Here is an 18345-nt window from a genome sequence, read left to right on the forward strand (position 1 = left end):
GAGAGTACAGTCTTAAAAAGGCATCTGGGGTGATTCTATTGGAGTCTATAGGAAATGAAACCTGCTGGACAAACAAAACACTTGTTCACCTGCTTCATAAAGCCTACTGTCTTGCCTGAGTGCTTAGGGCGTCAAGCTAAACGCTGTCCCTGACATTCATTAACATGCACTTACAGGCTTTATGCAAAACACTTCAATGAAGCTCCAAATAAAGACACGTGTTAGACGAAATCGGCCTCGTGTGTCATTTAAGACCACTGCTGTTCCAATACGGACCTTGCTCAACAATGCAACTTCAAAACAGAGAGGGATGGGAGGGACACCTGAGGAAATAAAGGACCAATGAGAATGAGACAGCAGTGATCACATGAAAAGGGATGAAGCTGCAAATGGAAGGAGTGGCAGCACTCCTCAAGGGCCGCCTGTCGTCAACAGCTAAATCACAGGTGCGCGTGCGAGATCTTCATCTGTTAATCCCATTTGACAGTCAACGGCCTCAGCAATACAACAACAGTGCCAGGACATTGGAGAAACATGGCTGCGTGAGACTTTTTCATAGGCAGAGAGCTCCCCTCAGCCTTCCTCGTCTTGGCCTTCTATGATGAGAACAACTCCACAGTGACTATTCATGACAGATGCTGAGGAGGAAACTTTGCTATAAGGCAGAGATACAGTGGCAGCATTAGGGGACGAGGAGACGGGGCCACTCACTTGTCCAGTGCTGACCCTTGGCTCTGGTGGCTGGTGAGGCGGGAAAAGACGTTACGGTCATTTCGGGGACGGAGCGGAGGAGAGGACGGGGGAGTGTACCCCATGTCGGCCGGTCTGAGGGAGACAGAGTGTGAGGCAGAGATGCTTGTATATATGTAAGTTTTTTTTTTTTTAACCATAAATGATATATTTATTGGCTTCCAAATGTAGGAAGGCCACATACATGTGGCTCAATCTGACATACAAAACAATACTCTAGCAAAGTGATTGTGCCACTCCCCAAGCAACCACTTCAAGACATGCAGGGTCTGAAGTAAGCACTCCACCACTTAGTTTGTATGCAATTACAGTTCTCTTTAGTTGGAGCACAGATGAATAAAACATGGAGGAACATTAGGTTCACACTGAACATCTTCTGCACTTCTTCTTTGACAAGACCCAAGCCATGCTGTTTTAGCACAGTGCAGGGAAGCATAAGGACAGTAGGTTCACTTCTGATCTGCTACACTCTTTACTGCTTTTATTCTGTAAGGTTGCAAACAATAACATTATCCTGGGAATGCATGGATGCTAACCTTACAAGTGAACTTGCTAATCAAGGTTAAATGTGGTTGTAAGTTGTAAAAGCAGTTCATTCATGTAGGATTATTCACAATATTGTCACATAATGCTGAAAACTGGATAAGTGTAAAAGTGTAACAGCAGGGAGTTCCCCACTGGCAGTTAGCTAGTTCTTCATACCTGTAGGGCTGACCACGATCATATGACTTCCTTCGCATCAGAGGGGAGGTGTCCGAGGTCCTGGACTGCCTTGGACTGACAGACACACAGTCAGACAGGCAGACACAGGCAACATGGCTTTCATGGAGGGGACATGTACTGTAATGGGGAAATACCCTGATTGAATATTTAGGCTGGTGAACAACGTGAACCAAGGATGTTTTTTAAATGTGTTAATTATTTCCACTACACAGACTTTAAACATACTGTTACGGATTCATTTTTTGTACTTCAGTTCATGTTCGGTAACTATTATTGACAATCAGCTTCAAAGCATGCTGGGACATGAGCAGTGACTTCCCACTCACAAGGTGTGGCCCCGGACAGGCAGGCTGATGGTGCGTGAGACCCGGTCTCTGTAGTGGGCGTCCATCAGGGAGAAGCCCAGCCCCTCCTCGTGGATTTCTGTGAGGGAGGCTAGCGACTTGGTAATGTTCCGGGTGGTTGCGTCCATCACAGGGCCCAGGTACTCCGCCGAAACCGCCTTCATCTGTGCCGACAGTCGGGGCTCCCCCTTCAAGGAAGCACAGGTCTCACCGTTAACCCCAACAGACTGACAACACTACAGAGCCCCAAATATGGGTCTACAGTGCTATGATTAGAAAGAGAAGCATCGCAAACCCCAAAATGGCAGGAGAGCAAAGTCTTTAGATTCCTACAAGTCTGACTGACAGTGTATTAGTTCCTACAATTGCAGGATTCAGGAATCCTCAAATTCCTTTCATTATGATTATTCATTTGAAAGTCACTTCTATTCAGGACGACTTACCATGCAAAGGTGCGGTATCAATACGTTATTAGGTAATACAATGACAGGTTCATAATGAAAATACGGACTACATACTTCAGTAATAAGTTTCAACAGCTGCTATTGTCAAAGTTTAATTAGTACATTGTACAATGAATATTACTACACAAGTGTTGAAAGGGTGAGACCTAGGTGCTATACTGCTACACACTGCATGCTGCTGCCACCTGCTGGTAGTTGAAGTAAAAAAAGATGATAGAATTTTTTTTGTGCAAATAGAGCCATGATTCTCTGTCCTACCTTTAGCTTGAAGTCATCTTGACTAGCAGACACTTTCATTTGGAATGACTGGGAGAAACTGGGAGTGGAAGGCAAGAGGAGACACATGATTAACATTAATTAATTAATTAACATCTCCCCATCGCTCATCTGTGCAACAGTTGATGTCAATGATGGTTAATATTATCCCACCTGCCCTCAGAGGCCTGGCTAAATTCAGATGCCTCCTCGTCAGTGCTGGCATAACCATTCTCTGTGGAGAGATAACACACCCGCATGACTCACAGCCCTACCTAGTAACACAGCATCTTCTGCTTTTAGCCACAGCTACACTTGAACACACTTACATATCAGATCACTAGAGGTCTGCTTTAAATAGGTTACAGTTTAGGGATTTGTATTTGATTATTCATGGTATAAATAAGCCCAAAAATGGCCACAAATAATAAAGTAATCAACTACTGATGACAGTGTTGTGGCTTTAGAATGAACAGCAGAATGAGCCAAATGATTAGAACAGGGAAAGGTAGGAAAAAAAGAAGAGGCAGAGGAGAACCCCAGACAGTGGAGGCCTCTCACCCTGCTGGACGTTGTGAATGAGGGCCTGCAGCTCCGGGTTGCACTCTGCCTTCTCTCTCAAGGCATCCAGGATCACATGATTGTGGGCGGAGCCAATCACATCCGTCTGCCTGAGCTGTCCTTCCAGCAGCCGGATCTGAGCCTCCTTCTGCACCACTTGCAGGCCCTGCGAACACCACAAGGTGGCACCCTTCAGTCACAGTCATAACTGCTAAACTCTCTATGCATAATGTAGTGATTCACGTTGAACGTTAGCCAGCTCAGTGAACAGTTGCACTGCTGGAAGATAACAGAACGATGAAGGAATGCCACATAGGACAACCAAACTACATGGTCAAAAGTGCAGCTGGTGAACAAATATGTTCAAGTAAGATGTCCTTGTGCGCTGAGTGCTTCCATTCACCTTGTCGATGGACGCCTTTAGGAAGTGGTCCAGCAGGTGGCGTGCCTCAGCCAGGGAGCAAGAGCTGATGACCACGGAGGTGTCCACCGAGTCCAGCTCATCCTGCAGAACACAACCAAGGCCGTGTGTCAGGAAGGTTTCGGGCACCACAGCCAAACAGAGAGTGCAGCCACATTCCACATCACACAAACAAAATTCATTTCAAGCCCTAAATAGATGTATGTAGAATATACAGCACTGTAGATGATCTCTTGAGATTGTTTCAAACTCTACAGAATGTGTGATGTGATTTTCAGCCACACTGGATGGTGTACTGTTCATATGAGAGGACACATACTCAATGGTACAATACATGTGTGGTAGGTGAGAGAAATCAGGCGTTCTTGCCTTTGTCTCTTCGATCTGCACGATGGTGGCCTGGCAGTCTGACAGGCTGTCGTTGATGTAGTCGATGTTGGCATTGAGCACTTCAATCTCCTCGTTCATCTCCTGTAGGAGGCGCTCCTGCTCCTCCTCTTCCGGGACCTCGCTCACCAGCTTCTCCCGTTTGCAGAGCAGCGCCTCCTGCTGGACTGTCAGCTCCTCGCGTTTCTGCATGAAAGACAGAGACACAGAGATGTACTGGGAGAGAGGAAGACACTGAGACAGCGAGCACACTATATTCTGAGCTTCCAGAGCTGCCCCCTCACCCTTTACTCCCCTCAGCTGCACTGATCTGTGATCTATGCTCAGCAACACAGAAAGTGGCATCACATGTCTCTGATCAGCTCTCAGTAAATAGCCGCAAAGCACTTCCCTGCTAAGTGCTGATCAGGGATCCAACTGTTGCTGAAAAGCACTAGTGGTAAATGAGCCATTGTTAAAGGCCGACAAAGGGTACGACGGTGAAGGCCTAAGAAGACCGTACCTTGATGAGGCGGTCCATGTCGGCCTCCACGTTGGCGATGGTCATCCTCTGCATGACGATGTCCGTGATCCTCCGCTCAAGGGCCTGCCACTTCTGCCGGGCTGACTTGGAGAAGCCTGCACCTGTCCCCTTCCTCTGGAACTTCTTCCTGCTGTCACACATGTCAGACAGGAAATGGTCACGAGTCAAAACTACAATGCCCACAATCCTTTTCAAAATGCCCGATATATTTTTCTACCATCTACCAATCTTCATAGTTGGGGGTGGAGAATCTGGTCCGGTGCTGATTTATGAGGAAGATTCTAGGTTTGATCCTTAAATACTCCTTGAGGCCATTTCACAGATCTTGATGGAGCACTGATGTTAAACATTTCAGAAGAGTGATGGGCCAAATATGTGCTTTCGTGCTAAATAGGTTTTTATCATGTGTGTGAAATACTACAACTGACATTTTTAACAGTCCAATGCATGTAAGATTATAAGTGATGCTTTATGTAAGTACATGCTTTCATGCTGAGGAACATCAAAGGGTCCTTTCAAGTCCCTAAAATATGCCTGCAACTCAAAGAAAATGTGCCAGCGCTGTGCAATTTCTCTCCCTGTGTGCATGTTGAAGACAGGATTGCCTGTGATAATCCCAACATGTGTATATTTATAGGCAGTACTGGAGACCATGTGTGTGTGCATGTGTGTGTTTTGGTTTTATGTGTGTGCAAATATGTGTGTATGAGGTTTATGTACATACTAATGTGTGTGTGTGTGTGTGTGTGTCAGTGGGTGTACGTATGTATTTGTGTGTGCACGTACACACATGCATATATGCATATGTGTGTATGTTTGACTGTGTGCAGGGGGGTTGGTTTTACTGTGTACGTATGTGATCTGAAGGCCCCACTGACCTTGGTGTGCGTGCTCCGTTGACAGTGCTCTCGCTCTCCGCCAGGTAGCCGTTGATCTTGGTGTTCCACTGGCGCACGATGCTGGAGACAGAGCGGGCCGACTCGGGCTCGGACGAGGTGGTGCTGGCCGAGAGGTCGGCCCCGGAGTCCATGGGCTGCGGCCGACGCGCCAGCCTCCCCCCGACCCGATCGGACATGGGCCGGGCCAGCCGCCGCAGCGCCGTCACCTCCTGGGTCTTCCTCCGTAGCACCATCTCCTGCTGCCTCTTCTGCGACTCCAGGGCTCGGATCTGATACTGGGCCGCGCAAAGAGACAAGCACACTCTCAGGTTACCTAGCAGTGCTCTTGCTAATGTTGAGAGAGACAACATTTTCACCTCACGGTATAAACACTGTTGGCTTCCTGGACAAAGAGAGCAAATGAAAAAGAACAGCAGAGGCATGCACCGATAACCCAACATTGCAATTACTCCGATACGGAAGTTTTGGCAAAGTGCTAACAAAATTGCAAGATATAGAACCTTGACTGGTAAGTATTGACTGCTATGGAGCACCACTTAAATGACTTCATCCAACTTAAGGATTTCCAGCATAGCCAATTTACCTCTTGTCGCCGTTGTTCTTTCTTGAGCTGGGCGATCTCACGGTTCCTCATAGCCTCAACCATTCGCCGCCTCTGCTGCTCCTCCTTCATCTGTTTCATCAGCGCCACCTGTGGAGGGAGGACCAATGAGCAATGTCACCACACCACCAATCCACACACAGTAATACAGCATACTGGGTAGACAGTGGGGCCTATACAGGGATCAAGCACCAAGCCCCAACCATTGTGTGCAAAAAAACCTAAAATGATCCAGTATCAATAGTGCTACCCTGCAGTGACCTGCCTACAGGCAGAGCTCACCTTGGCCTTTTTCATCTCAGCCACCTCGGCCTGCAGCTTCTTCAGCTCGCGCTCGTATCGGGTCTGGTTCTTCAGGAGCCGGGCGTGTTCCTTCTGAGCCGCCTGCAGCTTCAGCAGGTCCCTGTTCATCTCCTTCAGGCGCTTCTCGTAGTCCGCCTTGATCCTGTTGGCTTTCTCCTCCGTGTAGTTCTCCATGGACACTGCCGAGAGAAGAAGGGAATGCGAGATGCTGACACAGACACAAGCTGGCATCTTCAATTTCCTCCTCGCTCTCAATGGACTTTGGCCGTTTTTCAAAAGCCACTGCTTGCTTTGGAGTTAGCGTACATCAGATCAGAGTATTATCAGTGACAGTACATAGTGGTATCTCCTGTCGCTGTAAACGAGTTTCAAAGAATGCCGAGATTCTCCTTTCTCAACCTCAGTTATTCTCCTTTGTCGCCTTGGAAATGCCGCTGGAAATGTAGCATGTGGTCAGACTAATTAATGATTATGGATTTCAGGCTGCTGTACTTTAAAATTCACCTCAGATTCTTGAAATCCTAGTACCCCTTGGGAAATGGTGCATCCCAAGACATCCCATGTGCCTTCCCATGCATACTTGCAACAGTAAAACCCTTCATTTCAATATCTTAGTAATTTAGTGACAAGATAAACATTCAGGGTTCATGCATGAACAGGATCTCACCCAGGAGTGTAACCCTGACGCCTCTGCGTGAGGATTTCCCATGATCCCCCTCACTCACTGAGATTGTGCAGCACACGGTCCCTCTCCAGCTGGGTGTCACGGATCTTGTTCTGAAGCAGGATCAGCTTCTCCTCGTACTGCAGCTTCAGCATCAGCAGCCGCCGCTGGCTGTTCTCCAGCTCGTCGATCAGCCTCTGCTTGATCTCGATCTCACACGTCAGGTCCGCCAGATCCGCCTGGAAGTTGGCTGGAGTCAAGACCACAGAGGTCAGCCGGCATAGTTGCGCCAACACACATATACGCACAGACAGACATTGTAATAACCATATCTCATTCATGCATGCACCCACACACACACACACACGGTCACCAGGACGCTGCCTATGAAATGAGTCACACACAAAAAACAACTAGGTTTCACACACACATACACATGACTCCCATAAACAAAGGCAATCTGATATTGACCAAAAGTCTCACTCTTTAAGGGCAATCAATTCTCTCCGAGACATTGCGGAATTACTAATCAAACAGGACGATGTGACCTCATTCATCAATCTGCTGAACTCTGACCTTTCTCGTCGGAATCGGAGTCGGAGTCCACCAAGCTCTCGTCACTGTCAAACTCTTCCTCGTCCCTTCCTTCCTCTTCCTCATCCTCCTCCTCATCCTCATCACAGCCACTCTCCTCTTGTTCTTCGTCCTGCAGAGGACACATTCCATTCTGATGACACACACATACACACACAAACATGAATAAACATGCACACCACCAGCACACATACGCATGGTCATTTAATACAATTTTGGGATGACCTTTAGAACTAGTGGGGCCTTTATATGCTTGTCTCCCACTGCACATACAGAACAATACCGGTCTTTATGCAGGGGACATACACTGGCTCTGGGGTCTGACCATGTTTTCTGGCTCGTGTGTGACGAGCGCCGACGCACTGACCACCTCCGCAGCGACGCTGTCCGAGTCAGCCTCCCCGTTCTCTCCGTTCTCCGGCTTCTTGGCCACCTCTCCGTTCTCCCTGATCTCTCCATTCTCCTGGCCCTGCAGCTTGGCCCTCTTCTGCAGGGACTTCTCCCTCTCGGGGCTGTGGGGGAGCATGTGGGACAGAGCTGGGTCAGGCACTGTCTGTCTGTCTGTCTGTCCGTCTGAGCACCACAGAAGCAAACACCAGGTGCACTCATATAACCATAGTGTATTCCATCACAGTTTCAAACTGTACACATATACCTCAGTGCAAGTGAGTAATAGTACTATTAGTACTATTCCAGATGTGGTACTGAATGTAGCTGAGCAGAAACTGGCGTGTTAATTGCGTTTCACATGACTCCCACAAAGGTCAAGGTCTTGCTTCATTGTGTCACTGTGACAAATGTTGTAAAATGGGGGAAAAGTATTTAAAGGTCATTTGAAAACTGCTGTTTGTATTAATTCTAGTGACAGAGTTCCCAAAAAGTAATGAAATAAGCTTGGCAATATGTGAGAATGCAAAGAATCATATTGTGTATCTCTTGTGAATACACACACACACACACACTTGCATGCATGCAATGGAGGCAACCATTAAATACCTACAGTATATGGGTATACTGCTTCAGGGACTGCATTACTAAAGTTGCTTAGTTGATACTGTAATCCACTTACATATCTTATTTTTTACATGGCATCCATTTGTACAGCTAGGTATCTACTGAGGTATTTAGGGGTAATTAATTAATTAAGGGTATGTATGAGGTTTAATGCACTGTTTTTATATATCACACATGAAACCCCAGATATAAATTAATTTTACACAAACTTTCTACCACGGCGCTACATTGAAATCCTAACTGTGTGTCATTGCTGCCAGCTTAGCTCACTATAATTAGTATGTGAGTCTGGCAACAGCAATCAGTACCACAGACCCTCCCCATCCCTGCTAAATGATGCAGCCATTGAAGAATAGCTTCGTCTCCTTCTGTTCCTGCATGTTGGCAGGGCAGTTTTCATGCCAGCTTCCATACCGACAACTGCAAACAGGATGCATGCACAGAAAATTGATAAACGCTACTCTGTCGTGCTGTATTAACAGCTGGCATGTAGGGGCACAGCAAGGAGCAGTTGACCTCTGACCTGCTAGAATTGGTCCACAGTCAGTTACCTGCGGAAATCAATAAAAACACAAACTGCCATTTCTAGCAACCTTGAGCCAACACAATGTGCTCAGTGTAGAATAAAATATATAGGCAATATAGAACCCTCAAGGCACAGCCTCAACCATTCACTTAAAACCATCAGCGATTGATTTTGGAGAGAACCAACAGCCTAACAAACTGTAACCACAAAGCAATTAATTGCAGGGCCTCAAATATCTGCGCCGAGCTCTAGCCTTAGTAAAGGTCTAAACACAGCTCTCCAGGCTTTAGTAAGGACTGCTACACAGACAAAAGTGTGTAATTGCACAGTTCCACATTGTTTTGTCTTTTATGAGCCAGATGAGTCATCTGAATCAGCGCCACCCTCTCCTTCTATCCCTATGGCATGGGATTGGAAAACCTTACAATTAAAGCTGAATTAAACGCACATAAACTGTCTGTGATTTTGCAGTTTTTTATTTATAAGGACAAGACCCAGATTTACAGTCATTTGTACCCGTGCCAGCCTCGCTCTCTCGCAGCCGGGTCCCAGCATCCTTATCAATCTCCAGCCTGGCAGACAGGTTAACGTGCCCCCTCGTTAGCGCCTGCTGCTAACCGCTCTCATCACATTAAGGAGGAGGACATCTCTGAGGAGTCTCAGCTAATGTGCCTGTCTGGAGTGAGCTGAAGAGAGCCATTAGAGCTGTCTGTGGCAGGTCCCGCTGTCTCCTTTCTTCCTCTGTAGGAAATGCCAATAGGAAATGCTAACTATAAAAACTCGCTGCTGAGTTCTCAGTCCTGTCAAGATGCTTTCTCACTTGTATGTTGTCTGTCTTTGTTGTATAAACATCAAAAACTTTTAAATTACAAATTTATTATAAAAAACTATAAAAACTCACACTAGGAAACTCAGTATCTGCAGCCCACAGCATCACACTAATGTTGTTTGACACACAGACTTCATGACATAGCTCATGACATAGCTAGATTTGATGTTTATACAATCTTTGTTGTATAAACATCAAAAACTTTTAAATTACAAATTTATTATAAAAAACTATAAAAACTCACACTAGGAAACTCAGTATCTGCAGCCCACAGCATCACACTAATGTTGTTTGACACACAGACTTCATGACATAGCTCATGACATAGCTAGATTTGATGTTTATACAATCTTTGTTGTATAAACATCAAAAACTTTTAAATTACAAATTTATTATAAAAAACTATAAAAACTCACACTAGGAAACTCAGTATCTGCAGCCCACAGCATCACACTAATGTTGTTTGACACACAGACTTCATGACATAGCTAGAGGGCAAGTGTATGAGGCAGACTCTGGGGACAGCTGCAGCGAGGCATTTGTAACTTGATGTCCATTGATTTATCGACCACAGTGCTTAGTATTGCTTGGACTGTGTCAATACTATAGGAATAGTCGGACGAGCTGGTCTGACAGACTGTTTCTCTCAGAATGCGACTACACACAAATCTCTGTCATTGTCACTAAGAGTATCGGTAGAAAAACCATGATTCTGACATTGATGGAATCATCATTCCTGGCTGACTCCCAGTCAGTGGAAACATCCACCCACTACAGGGCATGGGGTGGGGAGGGGGGGGTGAGGAGTCCACCCCAGTGCCTCACCTCTTCCTCCTCTGCTTCCACTCCTTCTTCTTCAGCCTCTCGAGGTCCTGCCTGGCGCGGCGGATCACCTCCGTCATCTCCGCTTCCATGGAGATGGAGGGAGAGGAGCCGGGAGGGTGGCCCAGGACGGTGCCCTGCAAGGAGGGGAACGGGGAGCGGGCGGAGAGACGGGACAGGCTACGGCGGAGTGACTCGTTCATGGCCTCGCTCTCCAGCAGCTTGGACCTGAGTGAAAGGAGAGAGAGAAAGAAAGAGACAGAGATAAGAAGAGATATGTGATGTCATTAAAGAAGGAACCCCAGTCCCAAGATATAAATTTGCATAGGCTTACTCATACACACAGACACACACAGACACACACACACACACACACACAAATATGGCTACATGGCAGTCAGTGAAAATGGAAAAAATGTGCTTACCTGAGCTCCTCAACCTCTCTTATGTAGTTTTGAATTAGACTACCTATTTCCTCGTTCTCATCACCTGCAGAGAAGGGGTAAGGGAAAGTGGTCAGAAACCAGCAGTCAGACGGACTGGTCAGATTTCACGGTGAAGCAGTAAAGCAAAGAGCACAGAGAGTGAGGGGAGATTCTGGTGGGATAAATGCATGGTCGGTGCACCGATCAGCAGGGTGTGACCTCTGTGTTCAGTCTAGGAGGGTCATTAACGTCCAAAGGGTCAGAGGTCAGCACTTTCTAGATTTAATCTTCAATTGGCTGTGATTACTACAAACAATTAAAGAAATGAGGTAGGGCAAACACTAGAGGTACCCCATTAATTTATGACAGGAGAGTGGTTAGCCTGATGAACCTCAAAAGGTATAGAGTCTTCATGTGCTACAATTGACTCAGTGATTTCAACCAATCACAGTGGTTTGCTGTTGAGAGTTTATACAAATCAGAGATCAACAGCACGTGGTTGCTCCACTCTTTACGGGGCACATGAGGCTTCACTTATGTTTTACTACAGGTAGTGTTCCTAGTACCCTGCTCACCTGACTTGGCCAGCAGCACGTTGACCTCGTTGGAAAGCAGCTGAGTGACGCGGCTGTTGAGGGCATCGATGGTCTCCTGCATGGCCTTCACCCTCATCCTCAAAGTGCCATTCTCCTTCTGCAGCATAGAGTTCTCCTGGAACAGGTCGCTGAAGCCCTCCGCGCCATCCTCTCCCACAACTCGCTTGCCCTGCAGGGGGCGCCAAAGAGCAGTGTCAGTCGTGCCGTGTGTTTCCCGAGAGCAACGGCATCAACCATCAGCATCACTCAGAGGAGACACTGCACCAGAGTCATAACTCACTTAGGTCAGTGAGAGATTCCACAGCATTCTTTGGTAAAGAGGCTGATCAACACGTCCTCTCTTACTCTATGCCTTACTCAATGTCTGTACAGGGCCTGTCAATCTAACCACCAAATCAATTAAGTAGGACCCTGATTTCATGTTTAAAAAATCACCAATTTCATTTTTTTTATTTTGTTCATATTCTTCCCTATTTGTTTTAACTACAGCGTCATTTCTACTTGTATAAGAATGTATTGAGTTAAGTTGACAACACAAAGTTTAAAACCCAATCAGACACACTTTTCACAATGAATCTAAAATTGAAGAAGTACATTAACACAATTTCAATAACCTTTTGCAAAATACTGAGCAGTCATTAATGAATTTTGTCTTAATTTATAATCTCCATCTCCTGGGCTTAACCTTTGCCACACTTTGCCTCTAGGAGGTGGACTGACTATCCGTCTTGATTGCCTTTCCACTTATTCACAGCCATTCAGAAAATGAGAGTTAATCACATTTCTGTGTGCTTTTTTCTGTGTTTTTGTGAAATTTAATTGCATCAGAGCTCATTAAGCTAAAGTGGGTCATATAACTAATTAATCAGTGTTGGTCTATACGTACATTGCCACATTTTGTTTGCTACATCAGCTGAAGGGTATTTTCACACATCATGCCAGTTGCCCTGCATTACCTTACACTGCTTCCATCGCTGCCTGTGATGTACAGGCACACCAGGCAGCATGCTGCAGGATGTACAGCTACCCCAGAACCTCATACTGTATGTTCCAGTCCTACTACAAGCCCACCTGTTCCCAATCTCCCAGTCCCTCTGGCCTACACCCAGACATCCACCGTCCAGCTGCCCTTTCCCAGGTTCCACTGCCCAACTGCCCCATGGCTCCATCATTCCACCAAACTGTCACCCACCATCCCCATGCTCCACTGCCTCATATCTGTGCCCTTTTTCTCAATCCCTGTGCCCCATTCGCCATGTCCACCCTGCCATCCTTTCCCTCTCCCCGCCTCACCGCTTTGTACTCCATGAGCTCCATCTGCAGGCGGGCGATCTCGGCGCGCAGGGCGCTGATCTGCTGGCTGGTCTTGTCCTGGTTCACCACCACCTTGTTCTTGATGTTGCGGGCGCGGTTGGCATACTTTAGGGTATTGAGGGTCTCCATGAAGTCCCGGTCAGAGGGGCTGATGCAGGCGATCATCAACGTGCGGCTGAGGGAACGAGACATAATGGACAGGGATAACAGTCAATGCACCAAAGAAAACAGCTGCACTGCAGCGCGACCTCTGACCCCACTCCTCAGACAGTCTGGGACTATTCTTCACATGGCAGTTTAATGGAATATTGCAAAGCACTTCGCTAAGGATATGTAGATGGAACAGCCCAGTACTGTGTCTGGACGTATGTGTAATGTTATGTGTAATGCATGTATTGGACATTAAGGGCCATGTGGTAGATAGTGCTAGCCATGGCAGACTGCACATTGCGCCGGCTTCCGTTCCAGTGAGACATGTAATTACATGATTGTGCTAATCAGTGGAATACCAAGCTGAAGCAGGCCCGCTATCCACTGTTCAAGGCACAAGGGCTGTGCTGCACAGGCCGGTGCCTGTAGCCTGTGCCATACCTGTTCCCACCCAGTGAGTCCTGCAGGAGCCTGGTGAGTTTGGAGTCCCTGTAGGGCACGTGGCCACTCTTCTTACTCTGATCTCCCAGGGCACTGATGACATTGCCTAGGGCCAGCTGTAGGATACACACATACATACAGAGTCATGAATACACAGACCAACACTGCTAATCTTAGATCGCAAGCTTTTACCCATTACCACTTGCAGTCCTTTAGGGGATGTCACACTTGGTATGTGGCACACAATTTTATCCAGAGTGGCTAAAAGTGTGCATCTAATACAGTCACAGTGGAGCTCCAACAAAACACCTTCCCTGAGTTTCATTTCTGAATGTGTAGTATCTCTTTAGGGGAATTTCAACATTAATCTCAGTCTTTGACTAAATATAAATGTGAAATGACAAGACTAAGAATCAATGTGGATACTTGTAAAGAGAATATAAACCTAGGTGCCTTTTAAGCTTTAACCGGGAAGTAACAGGCACTGAGGTAAACCTGAGACGGAAGGACAGGAAGCCAGGTGGACAACCTGGGACAGCTGAGCTGAACAAAGTGATCAGCCTGGTGATCATGCAGAAGGGAAAAGGTTGCATGGCAACAGCAGGGGCGGTGATGAGTATAACATTCACCTTTAAACCTAGAATAAACCAGCTGTTGATTTGCCCTAATATTTTCCAGTCAGGGTGAAGAGCATAAGCAGCTAAGTAATCCATAAAGATAGGGTGACCTGACAAAGTTTAACACCCGTGATGTGACATGACAAAGTTTAACACCCGTAACGTGACATGTATCGGTGATTCAGCATGTGTGACTCAGACACCAAACTACAGGAGCCATAAAACTGGCATGGCAGCCCAGTGCCCTTGGTGTGCCCACAGCCGTACCAGACCACAGTTGATGGATATGCCCTCACGGGCACGCTCCCCTGTGGCCCCGGTCCGTTTCAGCCTCTCAGACCCGGCCAGGTCCACGAAGTGGAACTTGGCTGTCAGCGTTTCATACTCGGGCTGGGAGATGGGCCCACCGGACACCCCGTTCATCTGGTCTGTTCCATCTCGGATCAACTGGGGGATAAGGAGAGGCTCACAGTTTAATGACACACGGCATACATGTACAGAGGCACACACACACAAAGCGTATACATAAATTTACGCACATACACGCATGTGACAGCGCAGGGGTACCCAGCTTTCTGAGCTAAACCGTAACGTCTTCACGCCTTTTCAGACATGTTTCAAATGTCACAGAGCTGTTAAGAGACTATTATGTTCTGGCTGTGAATGCTCCTCGCGCTGTATAATTAAGGCCTCGCTTCCTCTTCACTGACTGTCCAAGAGCTCCTCATGATTCAACTCCACTAAATGACTCAATGTAAATGTAAATTCAGCTCTGTTTCCCATCCTATTTTATTTTGACGATCTACATGAAAGGTATAAAAAGCATCCATCATAACACATTCTGAAAAAGAAGTGATGGTGGAATGCTCTAATGAGGAAATAAAACATTATAATGTGGGCTATAATCAGGCGTGTAGTTACCTTTTATCTAGATCATATTAAGTGAACATCTCGAGCTCACCCTGCAGCTCTGTAAATTAAATTTCTTTGCCTCATTATACACGTTTGAAAAAACAGACAGTAGATGGCTGGCGGTGTCTGTGTGTGTTTTCAGGGAGCCGTGCCCTGGTGCACAAGGCGGGCCCTGACTCCCCCGATGCCCCGCCCTGCTCACCGGGTCGGGCTGTTGGCACACCCTCATCTGGCACAGATGGATGGTGAAGATGGCGTGAGAGCGGGAGCTCTGGGCATTCATCTGGGTGCTGGCTGTGGTTCGGGAGAGGGCGCCCAGCTTCAGACACTGCAGCAGCTGCGGACAGGAAGGGGGTGGGGAGGGGAGTCAACCGGTAATATCAACTTTTTCAAAAGCACAGGAAATCCAGCAGAGGGCGCCTTCACCAGACACAAACTGACCTCCTCCTCGGAGCTGACGAGCCGAGAGGTCACCCCTGTGGTGTAGATGCTCCCGCTCGCATCCTCGTGGATCTTGATGTTGGACTTCCTGCCCCGGAAATCGGGGTCCCGTGAGCTGTCAAACAAGTCCAGGATCTCCTCGTTGTAGAGCTAGGCGCACACACACACACACACACACACACACTATTAGCCACCAGAGATTGAATGCCAAGCGTTTCTCTGCAGGTGGGGATGAAACATCAGCACAGCAGACAGAGCCGTGATGGGTGGTTCCCATCCCTGTGGTGACACAGTTGTCACCCAGACGGTGTTGGGTCAGAACCACACTGATCCCCCAGGGACTCAAAACAAAGCACCAGCTGGATCAACACACACACACACACACACACAGCCTAAGAGAGCCAATAGTTAAGCCAACAAAGAGGACAAACTGAGCCTCGTTAATACAATCAGAGGATATTAGCAGCCAGTAAGAGAACATTACTGCATTCCCCAAGGGACGCTCATTCAAACTATCTCTGGAGCTTTTGAAAAATTTAAGTAATTATTCCCTTTAATGGCGACAGCGCAAGAAGGACTGTGCTGAACATGCGCCAGACGCCGTTCGGCCCAGATTGTTAAAAGCCAGATTACTACATTCATTGCTACACTCATTACTACATTCATTACCTCTCCGAAGGTATAAAAGGCCTCTTTTGTTTTTCCATTCCCTCCCCTTGTGTTCTGAATGCTCAAAGCCTGGTTTACTGCAAATGTCAAAAGTAATGACTAATATCCCGTGTAGTCTTCGCTAGACTGTCTCGCCGCGTGTCACTGTGTTGCTATTTTCTCTCCCATTTCATCTGTCAGTTCATGCATCTTCCCAATTTAGAGCTCTGTGATCTATTTATAATGTGTATTTCGATACAAGGAGCCAATGATACTCCCCTTAAGGGTAGCCATAAAAAATGCTGGACCTAGAATGCTCCTCCATCTGCAGTACCAACAGAGCTGTTTTTGTTCCAAAGGAGCTGTGTGTTCAAACTCAATCAATGCTAGAGCTTTCTTCAGTCCTCGGACAGCTGGCTCACAAAAGGTTAATCAATTCTTTGACAGTTGGCTTAAAAAAGGTTAAAACAAACAACGACATCTTATGTTTCCACCCATTTTTAGCTTGGCCGAAGGAAAACCAAATGTATAGCACCAAAGAACAAAGAGAAGAGCCCTCTACATTTAGTCCTTTGCAGTGATGGACAACAGGGATTTTTTTCCTAGCTGAATCTTATCTGAAAAGGGTGTTGTCGTGACCCAAAAAACCTCCACCCTCACCTCCAGGAACTGGGCGCTGACTTTGAACTCGGGGGGCTGCACGCCCCTGCCCTGCGCCTCCGCCCGCCGCTGCTCGATGCCCTGAAAGAGCTGCCGCACCGCCCGGGGGATGATGCCTTGCTCCTCCTCCGTGACGCTCACATCGAACCCCGTGCCCATTGTGTAGGTCTTCCCCGAACCGGTCTGCACAAAGGCACAGCAACAACAGACAACACACAACACTGGTCGTCATTCTCAAGGCCCCACACTCTCCACTCCTCCTTGATTCTGGCAAATAGTTCTGTTCCTCTTTAAAGAGTTTGAGCAAATGGCTCTTGTGAGGGAAAACAGGAGACCCTCAGCATTTGTAGATTTGCGATTTTCTGTTTTGCATATTTGCACCAGAGAGTTCTCCCTGCTTCATTCCTTGTTCTGTAGTTAGAGAGCACTGTACCAACGCATGCTCTCTAGCATTTACTTTTACTTACTACTGTAATAGTACATACATATGTCCGTCACTTTCTTATTTCATTATTACATGATTTTTTCATGCTGAAAATGCATTTGGTTTACGTCAAGTGCAAATTTCCTTTGTGCATATTAGGGGTACATTGCTGTACTCCCCATTTTTCTCCCCCATTTTGCTACTCGCTAAAGCGCTTCCCCTGCAAATGGGGAGACTCTCCTGTTTTCATACGAAGGCAGTCCTGAACCAGATTTGGCTCTAAACGGATGGCTGCTATGAATATTCCACACATGCCAACAGTGATAAGAATCACAGCCAAAACAAGTATCGCTCTTACCGCGAATGAATATTTATAAGCACCTGCCTTCACAGTAACTCTTTAGGGTCAATGATGCAGGGAGGAGAATTTTGAATGAAAATCACAGCACAGAGTCTGATATGCCTCTTACTGCCTGTACGGTATCTCTGAACCCATAGTGGGTATCTCCATAAAGTCACTGCCTGAACACACTCTGGCCGACTGAGAGTATCCGAATTGCCATTCCCCCACCACAAACCACTGACAGTGCACTGTAGCTTCAAAATGCCATGCAAAATTATGGCTAGATGTGGTGGACATGATGTGGTGGACATGGTGAACATTATAGTTCAGTATGCAAGTCCTCACATTAGAGGCCACAGAAATTTCATTGTTTTCTGATAAAACAACTGTACTATTGCTTCTTATTGAAAGGTCATCTCTTTATAAAACACCAACTGTTATACCATCTTCTGGGACATTTAGTTCATTTTTAAATTACAAAGTAATTCAACATTCCTTAGTGCTCTCATAATAGCTTTCTGATCACACATTAAGAGCGTAATACAGGGGTAAACCAGAGCTCACAAGATGGTTCTGTGTTAAAATAGATTACTGCATATGACTGATGAGCAAAGACCACTTTCACTGCTTGCCTGTATTATACTATGGCTTTTACTGATGTCACTGGACTGCACTGTGGTTATCAATGTTCTCT

At 46.7% G+C, this 18345-nt stretch overlaps 1 protein-coding gene across 1 annotated transcript in view; it reads right to left on the minus strand.

Moving 5' to 3' along the window:
- The window catches only part of kif21b (kinesin family member 21B), a 54634-nt gene that overhangs the window by 15673 nt on the left and 20616 nt on the right, over positions 1 to 18345 (minus strand). The window contains exons 3-26 of the mRNA XM_036530591.1: positions 16885 to 17067; positions 15577 to 15726; positions 15338 to 15472; positions 14491 to 14670; positions 13607 to 13722; positions 12995 to 13190; positions 11681 to 11870; positions 11106 to 11169; positions 10684 to 10908; positions 7857 to 8001; positions 7472 to 7622; positions 6957 to 7145; positions 6211 to 6410; positions 5911 to 6018; positions 5307 to 5602; positions 4408 to 4555; positions 3888 to 4091; positions 3501 to 3602; positions 3098 to 3263; positions 2711 to 2771; positions 2540 to 2597; positions 1800 to 2005; positions 1453 to 1527; positions 712 to 825 (exon numbers count right to left, since the gene is read on the minus strand). Of these exons, the coding sequence (XP_036386484.1) occupies positions 712 to 825; positions 1453 to 1527; positions 1800 to 2005; positions 2540 to 2597; positions 2711 to 2771; positions 3098 to 3263; positions 3501 to 3602; positions 3888 to 4091; positions 4408 to 4555; positions 5307 to 5602; positions 5911 to 6018; positions 6211 to 6410; positions 6957 to 7145; positions 7472 to 7622; positions 7857 to 8001; positions 10684 to 10908; positions 11106 to 11169; positions 11681 to 11870; positions 12995 to 13190; positions 13607 to 13722; positions 14491 to 14670; positions 15338 to 15472; positions 15577 to 15726; positions 16885 to 17067 (3662 nt within the window). The remainder of the gene's footprint in view (positions 1 to 711; positions 826 to 1452; positions 1528 to 1799; positions 2006 to 2539; positions 2598 to 2710; positions 2772 to 3097; positions 3264 to 3500; positions 3603 to 3887; positions 4092 to 4407; positions 4556 to 5306; positions 5603 to 5910; positions 6019 to 6210; positions 6411 to 6956; positions 7146 to 7471; positions 7623 to 7856; positions 8002 to 10683; positions 10909 to 11105; positions 11170 to 11680; positions 11871 to 12994; positions 13191 to 13606; positions 13723 to 14490; positions 14671 to 15337; positions 15473 to 15576; positions 15727 to 16884; positions 17068 to 18345) is intronic.

This window comes from Megalops cyprinoides, chromosome 6, assembly GCF_013368585.1.
Source record: "Megalops cyprinoides isolate fMegCyp1 chromosome 6, fMegCyp1.pri, whole genome shotgun sequence".
Taxonomy (NCBI): Eukaryota; Metazoa; Chordata; class Actinopteri; order Elopiformes; family Megalopidae; genus Megalops; species Megalops cyprinoides.